Raw genomic sequence first — 17093 nt, forward strand, 5'->3', positions numbered from 1 at the left:
CAAGAAAAGAATAGTTTTCTCGAAATTCTCACCCTCCAGAATTAACTTTATCTATGCTGCATCTCGTACCGTCATATACCAACAGCATTTCTACTCGAATAAATGAGTGATCCAACAATTGGTCAGAACAAGCAGGGGAAAAATTTCTATCTCACCGAAACGTCCACCAAACGTCGAAGCTTATAACTTGCAGCCAGAGTGCGCTCGAGATGTTAAAATAGTCAATTCCAATTACACCTATGAGGACTAAATCAAATACATAATAAATATCGCAGAGAAATATTGTTCGTGGGTTGGATCGTTTTGGTACTCTCAGGCACAGAATGACAATCGAAGAATCGCATTAATTACTATTTATGTTTTCGTTACCTATGTATTTTGCCACTTCGGTAATGGAAATATACTTCAGAAATTCAATCCCAAAGTACAAAACGAAAGGAATGATGTAGGTAAAAATGTAGCAGCGGATTGCTAGGCCATGACTGTTTTTCAGCTCTCGTACTACCGTGTAGCCAATGAAGTTCACGATCATGACGGCTGTTGTAAGAACCCATGAGGATAATGACATCACACCCAGCAAATTCAGATTCATTGTCATCTTCGACCGGTACGAACGAGTTTTGGTTAAAAATCTGGACAAAGTCGATTCACGTGCTTCACCAGTAACTTTCAAAAACCGCGACGGCACCGAATTGAGCCAAGCATCTGACAATGAAGCACAGTCCAGTCCAACGTGATGTACTCACTCATGGACTCCGGAAGCCACTCCCAAATTTTGCATGAACGACTCGATAGTCTAAATAACGATTCGAAATACATTTTGATAAGAATGGCACTTGGAACCAATTACTCTGAAAAATGGATACGTTATCTTGGGCGAAGCACTTTGGTAGCTTCCCATAGGAACACGTCTCTGTCGATTTTACGTTTCACAGATTTGGCTTCTAACTTTACGAATAAATCAACCCATCGGAATGGGTTCCACGTCGAAGTCGTGACGCGTTTACACCTTCATCAATAATAATTATAATAGTAGTTGACGAGAATGAAAACTTCTTTTTATATACAATTTGTGTTTTATTTTGACGGCACTAGCCTTACAGGTATATTGCATATTAGAAGTGACGTCAATTGAACAATAAAAGTATTTACAGTCTCAGCAAGAAGAACAATAATTTATTCAGATAACAAATGTATACGATGTTACACTTGGAAAATTCACCAACTATTGCATTGGAAAGGGTGACAATAACTTATAGGTGGTATGGAATTTTGGGACGATTATTGGCACAAAGAAGTAGCGATGTGGAAACATGGTTTTTTATTTGGAACAAGTACGAGAAACAAAAATTAGGCGTTTAGAGGATTGCTTTCTTTTTCTGATCCACTGCAAATATTACCCATCCTACAAAATCCTACGTGAAATTGTTTTCTCGCCGATCGTTTGATGTCGTCCTTCCACAGGAAAATATAAAATATGAGAAAACTCTGCAGAACTTCTTGCAAGAAGTAGAGGCGGGTCATCCAAATGGTCGGCCAGGTGTACCACGTGAGCCATATTATGGAGTGGATACCCGTCAGTAAAAGCAGTTTCATGTGTAGCTTAGCCCTGGAAAAAAGCAATTGAGACCATCAGTGATTACAGTGAAGTAAAAATTTGAAATGGATCTATAAATCTCGACGACTCAGCGAAGTTCAACGGTAATCAATAGCTTACCACTGTCTTCCAACGGCGTCGTCTTTATTCGAGGAGTTGGCCAGACGCTTCGTGTCCTTTTTGAATTTCTTGAGTATTCGGGCCGTTGCAAAGTACAGAAGAATGTTGCAGGAAAAACTAAGAGCAAGTATTCCCGAAGTTATCCAATGTTTGAAAGCAACCACTGTAAATTGGTATATATAATGATCATTTAAAATTACTCTTTAGGGAGGATTTATGACAAAGTAACGATAATTCGAACTCACCGCCTGGGTCATCGTAGGTGAATGGTATCAACGTCGAGGCCTGATTGACAATCAAAACCATCGAAATCGGTAGAAGCCAAGCATAGATCGCGTATCGAATGAACTTTTTTCTCGTTCTGTCCCTGATTCGTTGGGTATCTACATTTCTGTAACGGAAAAACGCTCGTATGAACTCTTTGAAAAAGCCAATGTATCCAATAAGATGTTTGGATAGTGATCAGATATTTCAGACAGGTTCGTAGATATCAATATCTGAACACTGACGTTACGAAAATAGTTTTTCAACTTACTGAAACGATCTCCACATGTCAAAGTTCATCACGTTGAGCCAGAAGACGACGGAAAACGAACAAAAGCGTACAAGCTCGACTGAAAAAGGAAATTTACTGTAAAATTAGTAGAATTTGGGGATGATTAATCACGAGAATGAACAATTAGCTATAAGCGTCCTTCTAAGTTATGCCTTTTTTCAACATTACCGGAAAGAGTGAAGTAAAGAGGGTGATCTGACAATTCAAGCGTACAAATTGCCCCCCACAGTCCAACGAATCCAAAGGTGTAAGTAGCCACGAAGCATCGGAAAATCAATCCATGGGAAGTTTTCAGTTCCGGAATGACAGAGTAAGCTATGACAATAACCACCATGGTAGAAGCAGAAACGACTGCGCAAAATATTTCCCAGTTTCCTACTGTTATCCACGTGCGACACGCCTTGGCGACAAAATTTGTCCGTTCCGGATCCCAGAGCAGACAATACTGGTCATGACTCGATTTTGTGTCGAATTTTGGTGCGTAGATCGTTCCGTTTGAAAACACTGCTGCAATATCTACAATGGATGGTCTCGTCCAATCAGCGATGCAAGGATCATCGACGAACAGGTGATAATCCCATTGAAGGCCATTTCCTTTGTCTCTGACAACGTTGATCAATTCCTTAATTTTCGACAGAGATGCAGGACTGCTGTCATCCGGCTCGCATCGACTAGGCAACCGGACCATTCCTGGAGGACAGCAGAGTGGAAGGCACGTCTTGAGTCGACAGGCACATCCGAAAGTCTCATCACCCACGGTCCACGTTACATTGGGTACCAAAGTTCCACCATATTTCATCACCAACCCCGAATCGTCGAGTTTCACTCCGGTCAAATTGACTATGGCGTCGTCTGGACAGGACACTCTGGATCCATCGACGTTGACGATGATCGACAGCACAATCGGAACCAGAATTACGGAAAGAAGGTCCCGCGAGTTACGGACAACCATATTCCAGTCGAGATTGCCAAGAGTTCTGAGGGCAAACTGACTGCAAACTACCAATGTTCGTTTGTATAACAACATTAAGGTAGGGAATAGCGATCATGTGAAATGGAGGCTTGTGGTTAATGCTATAAATATGATGAGATAGTCTCAGCTGATCTTGCTAGTGTACGGGAAATTCCAATTGCAATCGAGCGAAAGTGACTCAAGAAAAGAACCGAGGCTTCCTATGAACGCAAGATAGAAAACATGGGATTTCCGTCTCAGAACTAGACGGTATTCCGTAAATTGATTAATTTGTACAGAATCGCAATTGAAGTTAACCAACACCGAAGGCTTCCCATGAAAAGTTCGCCACTCATTGTCCGTTACAGGCTTAATTCGAAGTTACTCTACACTCGGCGAGCCTGTTCGTTTCGTCTCTTGCAATAAATAGATTATAATAGTTGTGTTGTTTCTATCTCGTACTTCAGGTGAGATTCGGAGTACAACTACTTTCAAATGCACATGAAATGTGAATTGATCTGCTTCAAGGCACAAGGAAAACCTTTTAACATCCGTCGTAGCATTGCGGCTTATATGTGGGCGCCGGGGTGGCTTTCTATGCTTATCTGTTGCCACTCTTATTCTCGTGACAGTATGTTTGTAATCAACAAATCACGTGCAAGGCGTGTCAAGTGTCTATTTTATGTATAAATAGAGTTATCGTTCACTTAAGAATCATGAAAGTCGTAACATTACTCGGAAACTAAAAAAAGGGTTGTATTGTGCACATGAAACGGTGAAAATGTAGAACCACATTATAAGTATAATAGCAGAATCGTCATATTTGATCATTTCTGGACATTTACGCAAGGTATATGTCAATGTGAGTAATCTTTTCTAGTTTCACCTAATCACAGAACGTTGTGATTTCAGTCTGTTCGTTATTAAAAATACTAATGCTTAAACATTTTTCTTTTTCGAAGTGGATAATTTCGGAGTGGCTGTTTCATGTACATTGCGGTGTGGGTCATTGGACTAGTGAAATTCTGTTCAAAATCTAATCGGCGCGTTGAAGGAAGCCAACCACAGCCTGTAAGCATGCAATTTCGTGCCAAACTGACATTTAAGTTGCATATCCGCAGGTGCGGTAAATAAGTTATCGTAAATTACGCGGATATAAACGCCAAAATGCGCGTTCTGCATTACCAGAACTGCTGTCGTTGACTGCAGTGAACTGACATACCGATATGAATTTGAATATTTGAACTTGGTTTGTTATTATCACCCCGTACAAAAGAGTTGACATTTTCAAAATATCACCACGAGTAATAAATTTATACCTATTTATAAAGAAGTACAAACAGATGGGTATATTCTCAGAGGGTAATAGAAGGACGCTCTAAAAATAGAAGTTGCGGTTTGAATTTCTCTCGATAACGGTCATTTATTAGAAGACTACCAGTCTAACGTAAGCAGCAGATTTCTAAGCATCTTTAAAATTATGAGAAAATATCTGCTAGGCGATAAATTCTTTAAAATAATTTCGTCAAGTGCAATTGGTCCGAGATTCTGGATCAAAGCCAGCATTCTAGTTGAACTTTTCGCCGTCAGATAGAGCTTCAGGCTCTGTTATGCAAACACCGAAACTTCTGACTGAGGATTCTATAGTTGATAAGTTATTTCATTCGTGCGGTATCCATCCGTAATGGCTGTCGCCGGTTCGTCAGCGTTGTTTTCGCGCCTGAGTTACACGCGAAATGTGTTAAAGAATGGAAACAAAGGGTTGGAAGTGTTATCAGGGAGTTTCAACCGTTCAGTAAGTATGACATAATCGTAAATGCAATATGCCGATGCTGCTGTTGACCTCAACCTAACCTAACATAACCCTAAAATCTGCAACTATAGTTCTTGACTTTGTGTTTTCATCTATCTAGGGTGTAACTCCGCGCTTTTACACAACCGGCAATGCCAGAGAGAATGTGAATGAACCAGGTCGAGATGTCGCCGAGCCGGAAAAAACGAGCAAAGCGATGAGGGCGTACTTGGAACGCGCTAAGAAACACGGTAAGCTCGTTGTTCGTCGTACCAAAGTGATTTTCCACCGTCTCCACTCCGTTCAAAAACATAAACCGCAAGTCGCTTGTTTTTGCAGATGAATTCATTCAGAAAGAGACGTTAGAGTTCAATATTGGCAAACGTCATCTGGCGAACATGATGGGATTGAATCCTGAAACTATAACCCAAGAGGACATCGATGTAATTTCAAATTTCCGTTGAACCTACGTCATTTTGCAAAGAGATGAATTTTTTCTCATTACTTTTTCTTTTTTTTTCTATGTAGGAATCCATAGAGTACTTGTTACCGTCGGGGCTATTCGACAAAAGAGCGAGACCCATGATGCGACCTCCGGATCAAGTCTTTCCTAAGTACAAAGCTGCAGAGTTTGATGCTAGTGGCAGACCTTTACATTCTATGTTTTACACCACCAAACCAAACTTTTTTCAAGTACTCTACGTAAGTTGATGATGTTTTTGGTTTGTTTTTTTTCGTCAGTTATAAAGTCTAGCATAAAACTTACCGAATCTTTTTAAAAACATCCATCGCTTCCAGCATCAATTTGAGCTGTTATTTTGCAGGATATCGTAGAGGCGACAAACCTTTTGAAGAAAAAGAAATTAGAGATGGATCCTCGCGCAGAACTGCCACCCGAAGAATTGTAAGTTTCTCAATCAATCGTTTTACTGCTTTTTACTATATATCGATTCATCTTTTAGTTCTGCCCAATTTTCTCTATCATACTTTGATTTATGATTATTTAAACACCAGTGTTAAGGTAAAGTCTAGATGATACCTCGGTTAAAGTGTCTTTTCTGGTACATAGTTTACTGAATCTTTTCCCTCTCTGCCTTGTTTTAGTAATCTATCTTCGACAGTGTGGATCTCGAAAGCTGAACTTGAACAAATGTTGATGGAAGAGCTGATTGACAGAGAAGTGAGTAGCCACACTGACCTTTGTCAAAATCATTGCCTCTCTGCCAGAGTCTAGTCAAATAATTATGGTTTTCCCTTTTCAACAGTACAAAGAATTTGTCACAGTCTTGCAGAGATTAGTCCAATATCCCGGCTTGAACCAGGTACAAGACTTGCTAACCAAGTACAGTAAACGCCGCTTGACTCTAAAATCGAAACTAGCTATTCCGCCGGTGAGTCTATAATATCACATTCTAGACAATTATTTGCTAAAATAACAATTCAAAGACCGACCAATCTGTGTGCATCGTTCCTTTTTCAGCTTGACTACAACTCCGATAAAAGGCCGTTCATCACTGTCCCCAGTACGTAAAAACTGCTGAAAATTTTTTTTGTTGCTGACGGAAATTAAGCATTGATGAATATGTTTTTTTTTTTCCCCATTACAGACTGCATGAGAAAATCGTCCAGAGCAGAAGTAACGGTTCTGGGACAAGGATCGGGAAAGATAACAATAAATGGTCAGAATATTCTCTACTTCAATGACGTTCAGGCGCGAGAACAGGTAAGAAACTTAACGACATTAGTCAAAGTTATTTTTACGCGTCACAAGGAATTTTCATTAGGACGAAGATCGATAAGCTAACGATTGATCGGTTAGCCGAAACGGAATGTCAAGATTTCGACGATTAGCGATATGTTATTTTCATGGAGATAAAAATCACTGCACTCGTTAATAGATGGTATTCGTTGAAGAGAATTCCACAAATTTTCCGTTAATTCCTCTTCGTTTCTTATCCAGAAATCCTTACGATATATTTAATAAAAAAGGAATTAGGATAAACAGGAAGTCATACGTATGAAATCGACGTTTCAAGAGTCATTCGGAAGCAAAGAGTTTCTCTCTACACGACTCCCGGAATCAGTATTAATACGAAACATTGAAACCTTATCATTTGAAATTCGGCGAAGTAGCGATTACAGACTAGGCTGGTGTGTTTCTCCTACCGCAAGTCATCGTAATCGATCAAAACACGCACACTGTGCTCGTTGCCTCGTTTCGTAAATCTACGAATTGTAAAATCGTGTCGCCAGCAGTACTTTGCGAGGTGTCGTCGCAGCAACGTAGCGTGTCTCTGACCTTCGCTCTCATACGCAACGAGTCAAATAGTGAATATCAATTGCTGTTTATTTTCGTAAGTGGCTCGACAACCGTCTCGGGTGTATTTCTCTCACGTATTTCACAGTCGATGTCGTCACACGTTTGCTTCCTGATACGTAGGAAGTATCGGCTAATGGTTGCCAGAATTGACGCTCCAAAACCATTGAGACTCAACGATCAGTCAGTCTCACGGTAACTTGGGTGCGGACCGAACAGTTGCCGCCCTGGAATTCCGTCGATCAGGCATGCCGAGGAAGTGGAACCTGAAGTGGAAGAGGGCTTCGTTCCTGTAGGAATACGATACCTGGATAAACCCGAAGAGAGAAAACTTATCCGCGATGAAGGGTCCACGCGAGGTCAGGCTCAGCCTGGAGGAGTTTATTCTGCCCATGAATAAACGGCTGCAAACAACGCGGTGCCGCAGCTATTCTCTGGCCGATCCTTGCCAGAGCTGCCTGAGTCAACGGGACTTGACCTTGGTTCGAACCGCCCCCGCGTATCACTCGACGAGTGGTTCGATCCTCCGGGAGTTAGGTCGGCGGGCCGTGGAAACGGTCCGAGAAGAAGAGGTGCAGATAGACGCGGGTGAATCGCCGCCGGCGGACCACTCCCTCTTCTTCGACAACTTCGAGCGTCTGAGGGACGTCGGTTACGACATCGAGCGTGTGAGGATAGCGATGGAGGCGGCGGTGGAGGCGGGCGAAATGGACGCGTTGATCGACCTGCAGCGTGGCATCATCGTCGAGGGTCCGGACGGTACGCTCTTCCCCGACGCCGACGCCAAGTTCCGGAACATCGCGTACCTCTGGGCCTGCTTCGGGGGCCGCGTCGATCTGCTTCCGCGGCTCGAGGCCTCGGGTGCGGACATGAATTTCACCGGTGAGTTAACCGGGCTCAATGCGATGCTTATTAGTTGCATGTCGAACAGCGCGACCTGCGTCGAGTACCTGATAAAGAGAGGAATGGACTGCAACGCTGTCGACGCACGCACCGGGTACACGCCCCTGCACTTTGCCGCCTTCGGGAACGCTGCCCAGGTCGCAACAATTCTCCTCGACAACGGCGCGAAGATCCGCTCCGACGGATCGACGACCGAGTCCGTTCTCCACTGCGCGGTCCGGGCTCGCGCCGTCGAGACCGTCGCTCTTCTTCTGGAACGCGGTGCCAGCGTCGGGGTGCGGAACCAGGCCGGCGAGACGCCCCTCCACGTCGCCTGTTTCGTCCAGTCGATACAGTGCGTTGAGCTGATCCTTCGACGACCCGGCGTCGAGGTAAACGCCACTTCCAACGACCTCCGAATCCCGCTTCACTTCGCAGTTATGAGCACGACCGCGGCTCCGGAGCTCATCGCGCTGCTACTGACACGGGGCGCCCTGGTCAACGCCGTCGACGAGGAGGGCTACACCCCAGCCCATATCGCCGCCCTGAACGAGCTCGCGGAGCCCGTCAACGTCCTGCTCAAGGCCGGCGCTGACCTCAGCGCAAAGACCCGCTCCGGCGTCACGGTCCTTGGCGTCATTCTCAGGAAGATACCCGACGCCCTCGAGACCTTCCGCCAGATCCTCGACGCCTCCGTCGAGCTCCGACGACCCGCCGCCTACCGCAGGGAGTTTGAACTCAGGCTCGACTTCGAGCCGCTGTACCCGAGCCGTGACGACGGCGAGATCGGGCTCGTCGATACCATCCTCGAGGAACACCGGAAGGACCTGCTTCAACACCCGCTCGTCACCGCGTTCCTCCACCTCAAGTGGGAGAAGATGCGCAAGTTTTATCTCCTCCGGATCATCCTGTATCTCATCACCGTTGTATCCCTCACCGCGTACGTTCTGTCCGCCGTTACAGGAGTCCAGTGCTACCAACCAGAGACCCAAACCGCCGATTACTGCTCGGAAAACTCCATCTGGGTTACCATATGGAGTAACGTCTTAACCACCGAGTATTACCTCCTGACATTCCTCGCCTGCTCGACCGCCGCGAGGAAGCTCTTCGAGTTCTTTGTGTACCACTCGGTTAAGCAGTACTTTTCATATACCGACAATATCCTTGATATTTTTGTTGTAATCGGCCTGTTTGTCGCTACCAGCACCTACGATCAAGCCGTCGCCGGTTCCTGGCAGAACTACGTCTGGGCCTTCGCCATCCTCTGCGCTTGGACAAACGTCATGCTCATGATCGGGCAACTCCCGGCCTTCGGGACCTACGTCGGGATGTTCACCCAAGTGCAGTGGGAGTTCGGCAAACTGCTCATCGCCTACTCCGGGGTGCTCATCGGGTTCACCGTCAGCTTCTGCGTGATATTCGTCGGCGATCCTTCGTTCTCCAATCCCTTTACCGGGTTCATAAAGATCATGGCTATGATGGCCGGCGAGGTCGATTTTCAGGGACTCATTCTGACCAACAACAAACCAGCTGACGGCTTCTCCTACGTTTCGATAGCTTCTCAGCTGCTCTTTGTTCTATTTTTGTTTTTCATTACGGTCGTTATGATGAACCTTCTCGTCGGTATCGCCGTGGACGATATAACGGGCCTGAGAAAGAACGCGGGGATAACCAAGGTCATACGACAGACGAAGCTCATCGTATTCGTAGAGACTGCTCTGAGGAAGAACGTCGTACCGAAACGGTTCCGTGAATGGGTATTGAGCTCCGGGTCGTCGAGCGGCAAGGAACGGAAACACGTCCTCGTCGTCAATCCCTTCAATCCGCTCGAGAGGCGGCTACCCAAGGATATACTTTACGCCGTTTACGAACTGGCGCAGCGAAATGCGCCCCTTGAATCCGACGTCGTTCTCGAGGAACGCGTCAAAAAAAGCCGGAAAGAACCGACGACCGACGTTGCACGGCTTAATTCCGTCATCGCGAAACTCTCGAACAGGCTGCAAACTCACGAGGAAAATATCAACGCTATAAAGGAACAACTCGAACGGACCAACAAGGCTTTGGAGGAGATTCTATCGCTCGTCAAGCGCTCGGATTCCTGAACTAGTTCTTCCACTTTGCGCCTTAACCATCGGCAACCTGATAATCCAACCGAATATCAAACTCCAGAGTTAGTCGCGTTAAATTAATGGAGGGGGGGGAGGGAGGCATTTTTAAGATTTTTTTTCCAAGGAAATGAATACACTTAGAGCATATTGAGTTTGAGGGCTTTGTTATATGTAGATTCAAGAACATTTTGGAATTTTTTCATCAAATTTAATGACAAAATGGCGGCATGACCTGAAAAATCTGGAAAACCTGAAATTGTCAAGCGATTTTCAATTTGGTCATGGAAAAAACTGAAAATGTCACTTTTCTATCATCGGAATTAGAGATGATTTTTTGAGGTAATAAGTTTACTTTTTTTTTACTGAGAAAACCAATTGGTTTAAACTGATTATTTTGTACGTTATATTTTTCTTCAATTCGAATAGAATTTCAACCGAATATAGAGTTACTAAGCTGAACAATTCAGGTTTTAGTAACTTACTAGAGGTGGAAAAGATCAGGGAAAACTAAGTTTTAGGTTTTAGGTCCTGGAAAAATTGGAAATGTCGTGAAATTTTTTTTCCAAAAATTTGTGGCCATCCTGTAATAAGTAGCGAACGACTCCCAACTCAAGGGATTTTGCGGTGGCGGATCTCTTGACATCCTTGTCCAAGTTGTAACAGATAGAAGAATTTTTTTGAAGAAAAAAAAAATTTGTTTTCAAACATATACGATTATGAACTAAAAATTGTTAAAAAAGTATGTGACAAAAAATTTTCGGATCGACATTCAAAAATCTAACCACGAGCTCTAATAGATAAACAAGTTTTAAAGACCGTGCCAAAGCTTCAAGTCAATCGGATTGAAAACGTGCTCGATCGCTACTTACCTACGCCATGCCGGCATTTTGTTATTAATTTAAATGAAAATATTCTAAAATGTTCTTGAAACTATAAATAATAAAGCCCCCAATCTCAAATTGCTCAAAGTGTTTTCACTTTACTAAAAAAAAAAAAAAGGTATTCCTATTATAACATTGTAAGTTGATTCTTTATTTCATTGCAGATCATTTTTCCTCTCATATTTACGGGACTCAGCGGCTCCGTTGACGTCGAGGCTAAGGTTTCGGGCGGCGGACCCTCCGGACAAGCCGGTGCGATACGGTGGGGAATATCCTGGGCTCTGAGAAGTTTCGTGGACCCGGAAACCACCGAGAAAATGCGAATAGGTGAGAACATTCGGCGCCTTTTTCTTGATTCTTGTCGCTCGCTGCACGGCTGAGGATGAGCAATTCGTTTTTATGGGCACTATGTTAAACATTCACGTCACGGAACGGAGCGATGAAAAATTACAGCTTCTGACGTACGAACTTTGAGACCACCTCGGGTGTCCGTTATGACGATTATATTTATGCGCTGACTTGTGATTTCAGCTGGACTGCTCAAGAGAGATCATAGAATACGTGAGCGAAAGAAGCCCGGTCAGGCTGGCGCAAGGGAGAAGTTTACTTGGAAGAAACGTTGAGTTTTTGCCGAGACGCTGTTCCGTAGATCTTAGTGCTAACTTGTGTTTCTATAATAAAATTATTAACTGAAACAACACGGATTCTGCAAACACTAAACAGGCCCAGTTAATCGTATCAGTAGAGGTAACTCGTCTCAGACACTTGCTTTCAACTAATTTATTAAAAATTATAACTAATTTACATCTGAAATTTGCCCAAAACATTGGAGCAAGTTGTTGTAAATTTCTTTTACTTAATTATCTACTATCTACTTTGTACATTTGTCGAATTATCATAGTTATTCGTGTTACATTTTATCCAGCGGCTGTAGTCCCAGCAGCTTCATGCCCTGAGCGAGAACTCTTTTCGCTGCGTAAAAGACCAGCAGTCTTTGAGAGGCTACGTCGTCCGGTTCACCTTTGACCCTGATCTCCTTGAGTCCCTTGTTTACGGCGTGGCTGTGAAATGATAAAGGTCAATTTGAATGACGTTCTAGTTAACAAAAATCCGGAGAGATCGTTTATTTTATCACAACTATTACCTAAGTCCGAAAAGATAATTGACCAGAATGCAAGGCTCCAGTTCTCGGTGGGACTTAATAACTGCCTGATCAAATCTGCCAATTTGAACAATGAGCTCTTCAACAATCTGCTCTCGCAAAAGCGACGGATCACATTCGGTCGGCAACTTCGCTCCGGAATTTTCCTCCAGGCTCTTCAGCCTGCAGTGAACGTACTGCATTTTTACCCCGGTATCTCCTTTAATCTGATTGAAAAAGTGAAACAATAAAAAAACATTCATTTCCGTTCTAAAAAAGTATCCTGCGGATATTATCCAAGGGAAAACGTACGTCCAATGCTGTGTTCCAGTCGAAATTATAATCCTTTGATCTTCTCTGTTTCAAATCGTTTATAATCACGGCAGATATACCCAAAATGTCTGTAGACTTGTCGGAAGAATCGAGCGATACTTTGGTGGCTGTGAAAACAGAGATTCGTCTTTCAAATTATTTGTTGTATTGTCTTGTTAATTTAGGTTTTAGGAATAGTTAACGCGACGATCTTACTCGGTGACTGAATCTGATTTTCCCTCATCACTGCTTGAGTCTCGTCTAAAATATCTTTCAGAAACACAGCCGAACCCTTTCTGGTGCTCATGCCTTTGATCCTGCCAAACTTTAAGTGCGTGAGTCTGTCCGCCCAGGGAAATTTCATTTTTTCTAGTATTTTAATCAAAGTGGCGAAGTGCTCGTTCTGGGCAGTATCAACGACGTAATACATGGCGTCAAATTTGTATCTGTCAAATCTGTCCACAGCTGCCGCTATGTCTCTTGTTAAGTACAGCGTTGATCCATCACTTTTGATTATTGGTACTTGGCGCTTCTCGTGAAGAGAAACCACCTTTCTGCATTCGCTGTCAGTGATGAGGAGACCTTGCGATTCCATGAGCGATATGATCTGTGATATATTTTTAGCATTATAAGTAGACTCCCAATTGTACTCGTCGAATTTGACGCCGAGTCTTTGGTAGGTCGCCGTTAGCTCGTCGACAGTGAATTGCCTGAACGTTTCCCACTTCCCTATATCCCTTGCATTCCCAGATTCTAAATCATTGAAGATTTCTCTTGCTCTCTCAGCTATCGACGGATCAGTTATGGCAAGTTTATTAGCATGAACATAAGCATCATAGAGCAGCTTGATCGGCTCCTGTTTCATCTTCTCATCGGCCACATTGAGCAAATTAATACCGAGCTGAACAAACCCAAACTGGGTTCCCCAATCCCCGAGGTAATTAATCCTCCTGACATCGTTGCGCATGAAATTATTGATATTTGCGACGTAGTTTCCAATGATGGTAGAGCGCAAATGACCGACATGAAAGGGCTTTGCAATGTTAGGAGAACTGAACTCGACAATGATCTTTTTCCCTACGTCGTCGATCCCAGGTATCGTAACTGTCTTTGGATCATTCTCCAGAATCTCCCTGACGCAGCGATCCCTGTTCAAACGAAACAGTACATTGTCTAATCTATTTTCGTTCGGTCGGACCTCAGTAAACACACCGTCAGGCTTTAGCGAAACGATATTATCAGCCGAACTCCTCGCATCATATTCCCTAGTTCTCAACGGTAATGAGACGATAAAGTCGCCGCTTGAATTGTCCCGCCTCAAATCCAGGTAAGAAAGAACAGCGTTCACAGCCTCGGGTGGCTGAGTATTTCCCAAAGATCCTTTGATCTGAAAGAAAGTCCCAAAATCTGTGTCAAGTAAGGTTATGTTAGGTTAGAAATTTTGTATCGGGTCAATTTTTGATTACCCTTTTGCACAGCTCGGTGCGTATCTTGACGCTCATTTTATCCTCAGCTTTGATCGACGTTCTTCGATCGAAAAAATCCTAATCCACGGTAAAAGAAGGCATAATTTTAAGGTTAGGATTGTCAGCCGGCTTCCACAGCTAAACAACCGATAAGTGGTGAGACTTTTTTAAGTCTCTGCTGGTGGCGCTGCAGTCAGTTGCTCGTTTGGATGTAAAATTTGAATTCCAGTGATTTTAAACAACGTTTTGAAATGGAATAAATGAAAATGTATGAAATTAGAAGAGTTCTACACATCGTCAGACCATTTTTTGCTGTTTCATGTTGCAAAAAAAAAAAAAAATAATAAACTAGATAAATGGTAAATATACTCATACTTGACGCTTAAGCTTAAATTGAATTTTGAGGTTACGGTGTCAACGAACAGGGAGAACATACTTTTATCAATAGAAAAAACCGTACAATCCTCACACCACGATATTAAATGCGTGAATTAGTATTTTTCTTAAAAACGAACAGTACATACATACTGGCAAAAGATTTTTCTAATCAAAAGCACACCATACAATTAATTTTCAAAATTCGCGCCATTGCAGAACACAGCGTGAGCGCCATCTATCGGCGATAAAATTCCGGCGTTCCCACTGTTCCGACTGATCGATTAAGTCAAATCGTCGAAGCATCGGTACCGCTTGAATCGAGGTAACGATTTAAACCGCGTAATAATTTTCTACAAATAATATTCCACCCCCGAACGAGTACAGACATAACCTCGGTCGGAAGTAACCGTCACTCAACGACCAGCGTTGTAGTGACGTCACGCGGCGCGATAGGTGTGCGGTTCGGCGCGGCGGCCATCTTTGATTTAATAGCCGTGATTGCCGTGAACCGGAGTCGATCAGGGAGCAGAGCAGAGCAGTGCCGTCGTCCAGCTGAGCTGTCAACCGCGCGCGACGAGACGAGTGTTCGCGTTCGTTGGGGAAGTGAGTTCGGGTGGTGGTGAGGTGGTGACAGGGACAACGAGGAGAGAGAGAGAGAGGCTTAACACCGAGTGTCATCAGTCAGCCCCAGTGCTCGAGGTTGTTAACCAACAAGGGGACTGACAACAATCATCCGAGCGGCGTTTAAGGGCCCAGAGAATCGCGGACGAGAGTGAGTCTCCGGGTGCGGTGTGCTGAAAACGAGGATTGGGATGGCCGGCCAGACCATCAACGACAGGCTGCTCGCAGCGAGGCACAGCATCGCCGGTCAGGGACTCGCCAAGTCCGTCTGCAAGGCCACAACCGAGGAGCTGATCGGCCCGAAAAAGAAGCACCTTGACTGTGAGTAGCTCTTTTCTTCTTTTCTTTCAATCCTCTTATCACCTTCGCACATAATTCCTTCCAAATTTCATGTGTTTACCTTAATTCTATATATATATCTCTCTCTCTCTCTCTCTCTCTCTCTATCACGCGTATATTATCCAGGAACCGTTTCGATGTCGGATTATTGTTGTACCTACAGGGATGGGTGGACAGGTGAATGTATGTACATAGCTTATGATCACTGACACGTAGGTAACCACATACCTATATTTTCGTTCCCTTTGACGTTGTGTCGTCGTCGTCGTCGGGATCGTTTCTTCGTCGTTCCGTCGCTTACAGGTGACTTTATTGTACTACATCATGAACATACGCACTCACCTAGACGCGTTATTATTAACCACAACGAGATCCATATCGGCGTGTAATATATATAGAGAGACTGTGAGTCTCTAATCGATGAGGTTCCTGCGTGTTTCCGTCGGCCTCTCGGCGCCGCCGGAATCTCACTCTCTACTCGTCGATCAGCTCTCTTTCTCCTCCTCCTTATCTCGTCTTGGAGATAAAAAAAATTCGTACAATATGTATAATCGTAATTGTTTCTCGAATGAGAAAGCTGCAAAAAAAGGGGGGAGGAAACAAAAGATAGACGAAGAAAAAAAAAAAAAAAAAAAATGTCACCGCGAGTATGGAAAAGTCACGTGTTAATATAAGTGTGATAACTAAACGTCGTTTGACAGATCGTCGACTTATTATGCTTTTTTTCATATAAGTTTTTATTTCACAAAATACTTTATATATTTTTTTACTACAGTATTATACTTTGAACAAGCTTAAAATCTTGTGTCTCAGAAAAAGAAGAAACAAAAAACGATCGATCGATCATCTCTCAAGTTATGTAAAACGAAACAAAGATGAGAGAAAGAGAGAGAGAGAAAAAAAAAAAGACGATAACAAGAAATTCGTTCGATTTGTGAACGGCGACGATCTATAGTAAAAATACTTACGGATTGGGTGAAACGAACGACTTTTTTTCTCTCTCTCTCTCTCTCTCTCTCTCTCTCTCTCTCTCTCTCTCTCTCTCTCTCTCTCTCGTCTCGTACCGGTGACAATGACCTTGCCGAATTAACCGTTAATCGGACAAAAAGGAAATAAAAATAAGAGTTGAAAAAATCGATAAATATGTACATTTATAATCACCGTGGGCGAGGAGTAGATATTTATTGATTTTTATATCCAATTTTTGTATATTTAGACAAGTTTGAAAACATATTTCTTTGCGGTTTTTAGCTACTTCGGATAGTTGGTATATATTACTAATCTAGGTCTTCAATACTAAAGTAAATTTTTATTTTTAAAAACAAATTGAAAAATGAATAAATCTTGAGAATTGACGGAAGAATTTATTTCTGAAAAAGTTACATGTTTTACATAAATTATTGGTTTTTGGGGTCGCTTGTTACGAATCTGAGATCGGATTTGAAACATTCAAGATGGCGGATCCAATATGGCGGACAAAAATTTCAAACTCCATCGTATCCGGAGAAAAAAAACTGCTCAGGAGTTTTTGGGGTTGCTGATTACGAATCTGAAGTCAGATTTCGAAAATTTAGTACAGCAAATCCAATCAGCGACCGCGAAAACGTCTGCATGAAATTTTTTAACCGGAT

The 17093-nt window shown here is 43.2% G+C and overlaps 3 protein-coding genes across 12 annotated transcripts in view; 2 read left to right on the top strand and 1 right to left on the bottom strand.

Annotated features, from left to right (window-relative positions):
* Positions 1-4866: 4866 nt before the first annotated feature.
* LOC124415062 (28S ribosomal protein S9, mitochondrial-like) lies at positions 4867-11900 on the top strand. Of its 2 annotated transcripts, XM_046896337.1 has the most exons (11): positions 4867-5020; positions 5139-5268; positions 5357-5460; positions 5546-5719; positions 5842-5921; positions 6122-6197; positions 6283-6408; positions 6498-6540; positions 6625-6740; positions 11370-11532; positions 11737-11900. In XM_046896337.1, exons 1-11 carry the CDS (start codon positions 4910-4912, stop codon positions 11826-11828), a joined length of 1215 nt encoding a protein of 404 aa, XP_046752293.1. In that variant the 5' UTR covers positions 4867-4909; the 3' UTR covers positions 11829-11900. The 2 variants fall into 2 exon arrangements, with proteins under 2 accessions (XP_046752293.1, XP_046752292.1); XM_046896336.1 differs by lacking the exons at positions 4867-5020; positions 5139-5268; positions 5357-5460; ... (5 more) ...; positions 6625-6740; positions 11737-11900 and adding an exon at positions 7570-10386 and having other exon boundaries at positions 11370-11500.
* Positions 11901-12041: 141 nt separating this feature from the next.
* Positions 12042-14339, bottom strand: LOC124415063 (probable arginine--tRNA ligase, mitochondrial). Its single transcript, XM_046896338.1, has 5 exons — positions 14125-14339; positions 12875-14045; positions 12659-12786; positions 12350-12573; positions 12042-12266 (listed from the first exon to the last, which is right to left on the bottom strand). Exons 1-5 carry the CDS (start codon positions 14158-14160, stop codon positions 12116-12118), a joined length of 1710 nt encoding a protein of 569 aa, XP_046752294.1. The 5' UTR covers positions 14161-14339; the 3' UTR covers positions 12042-12115.
* Positions 14340-14918: 579 nt separating this feature from the next.
* Positions 14919-17093, top strand: part of LOC124415060 (phosphatidylinositol-binding clathrin assembly protein unc-11) — a 32972-nt gene continuing 30797 nt past the window's right edge. For 6 of the 9 annotated variants that reach the window (XM_046896327.1, XM_046896328.1, XM_046896331.1 and 3 more), the window contains exon 1: positions 14920-15444. In XM_046896327.1, coding sequence (XP_046752283.1) covers positions 15315-15444 — 130 coding nt within the window. In that variant the 5' untranslated portion in view covers positions 14920-15314. Of the gene's footprint in view, positions 15445-17093 lie in introns of all 9 variants that reach the window. The other 3 variants (XM_046896332.1, XM_046896335.1, XM_046896334.1) reach the window with 3 other exon arrangements.

Source organism: Diprion similis, chromosome 14 (genome assembly GCF_021155765.1).
Source record: "Diprion similis isolate iyDipSimi1 chromosome 14, iyDipSimi1.1, whole genome shotgun sequence".
Lineage (NCBI taxonomy): Eukaryota > Metazoa > Arthropoda > Insecta > Hymenoptera > Diprionidae > Diprion > Diprion similis.

What these genes read in the sequence shown, in the direction of transcription:
- LOC124415062 (XM_046896336.1), top strand. Translation starts at nt 7,676, where the DNA reads ATGAAGGGTCCACGCGAGGTCAGGCTCAGCCTGGAGGAGTTTATTCTG.
- LOC124415063 (XM_046896338.1), bottom strand. Translation starts at nt 14,160, where the DNA reads ATGAGCGTCAAGATACGCACCGAGCTGTGCAAAAGG. An exon ending in GCACCGAGCTGTGCAAAAGG is followed by an intron (nt 14,046 to 14,124) that starts GTAATCAAAAAT and finishes ACTTTCTTTCAG; the next exon opens with ATCAAAGGATCTTTGGGAAA. An exon ending in AATTATCTTTTCGGACTTAG is followed by an intron (nt 12,267 to 12,349) that starts GTAATAGTTGTG and finishes ATCATTTCACAG; the next exon opens with CCACGCCGTAAACAAGGGAC.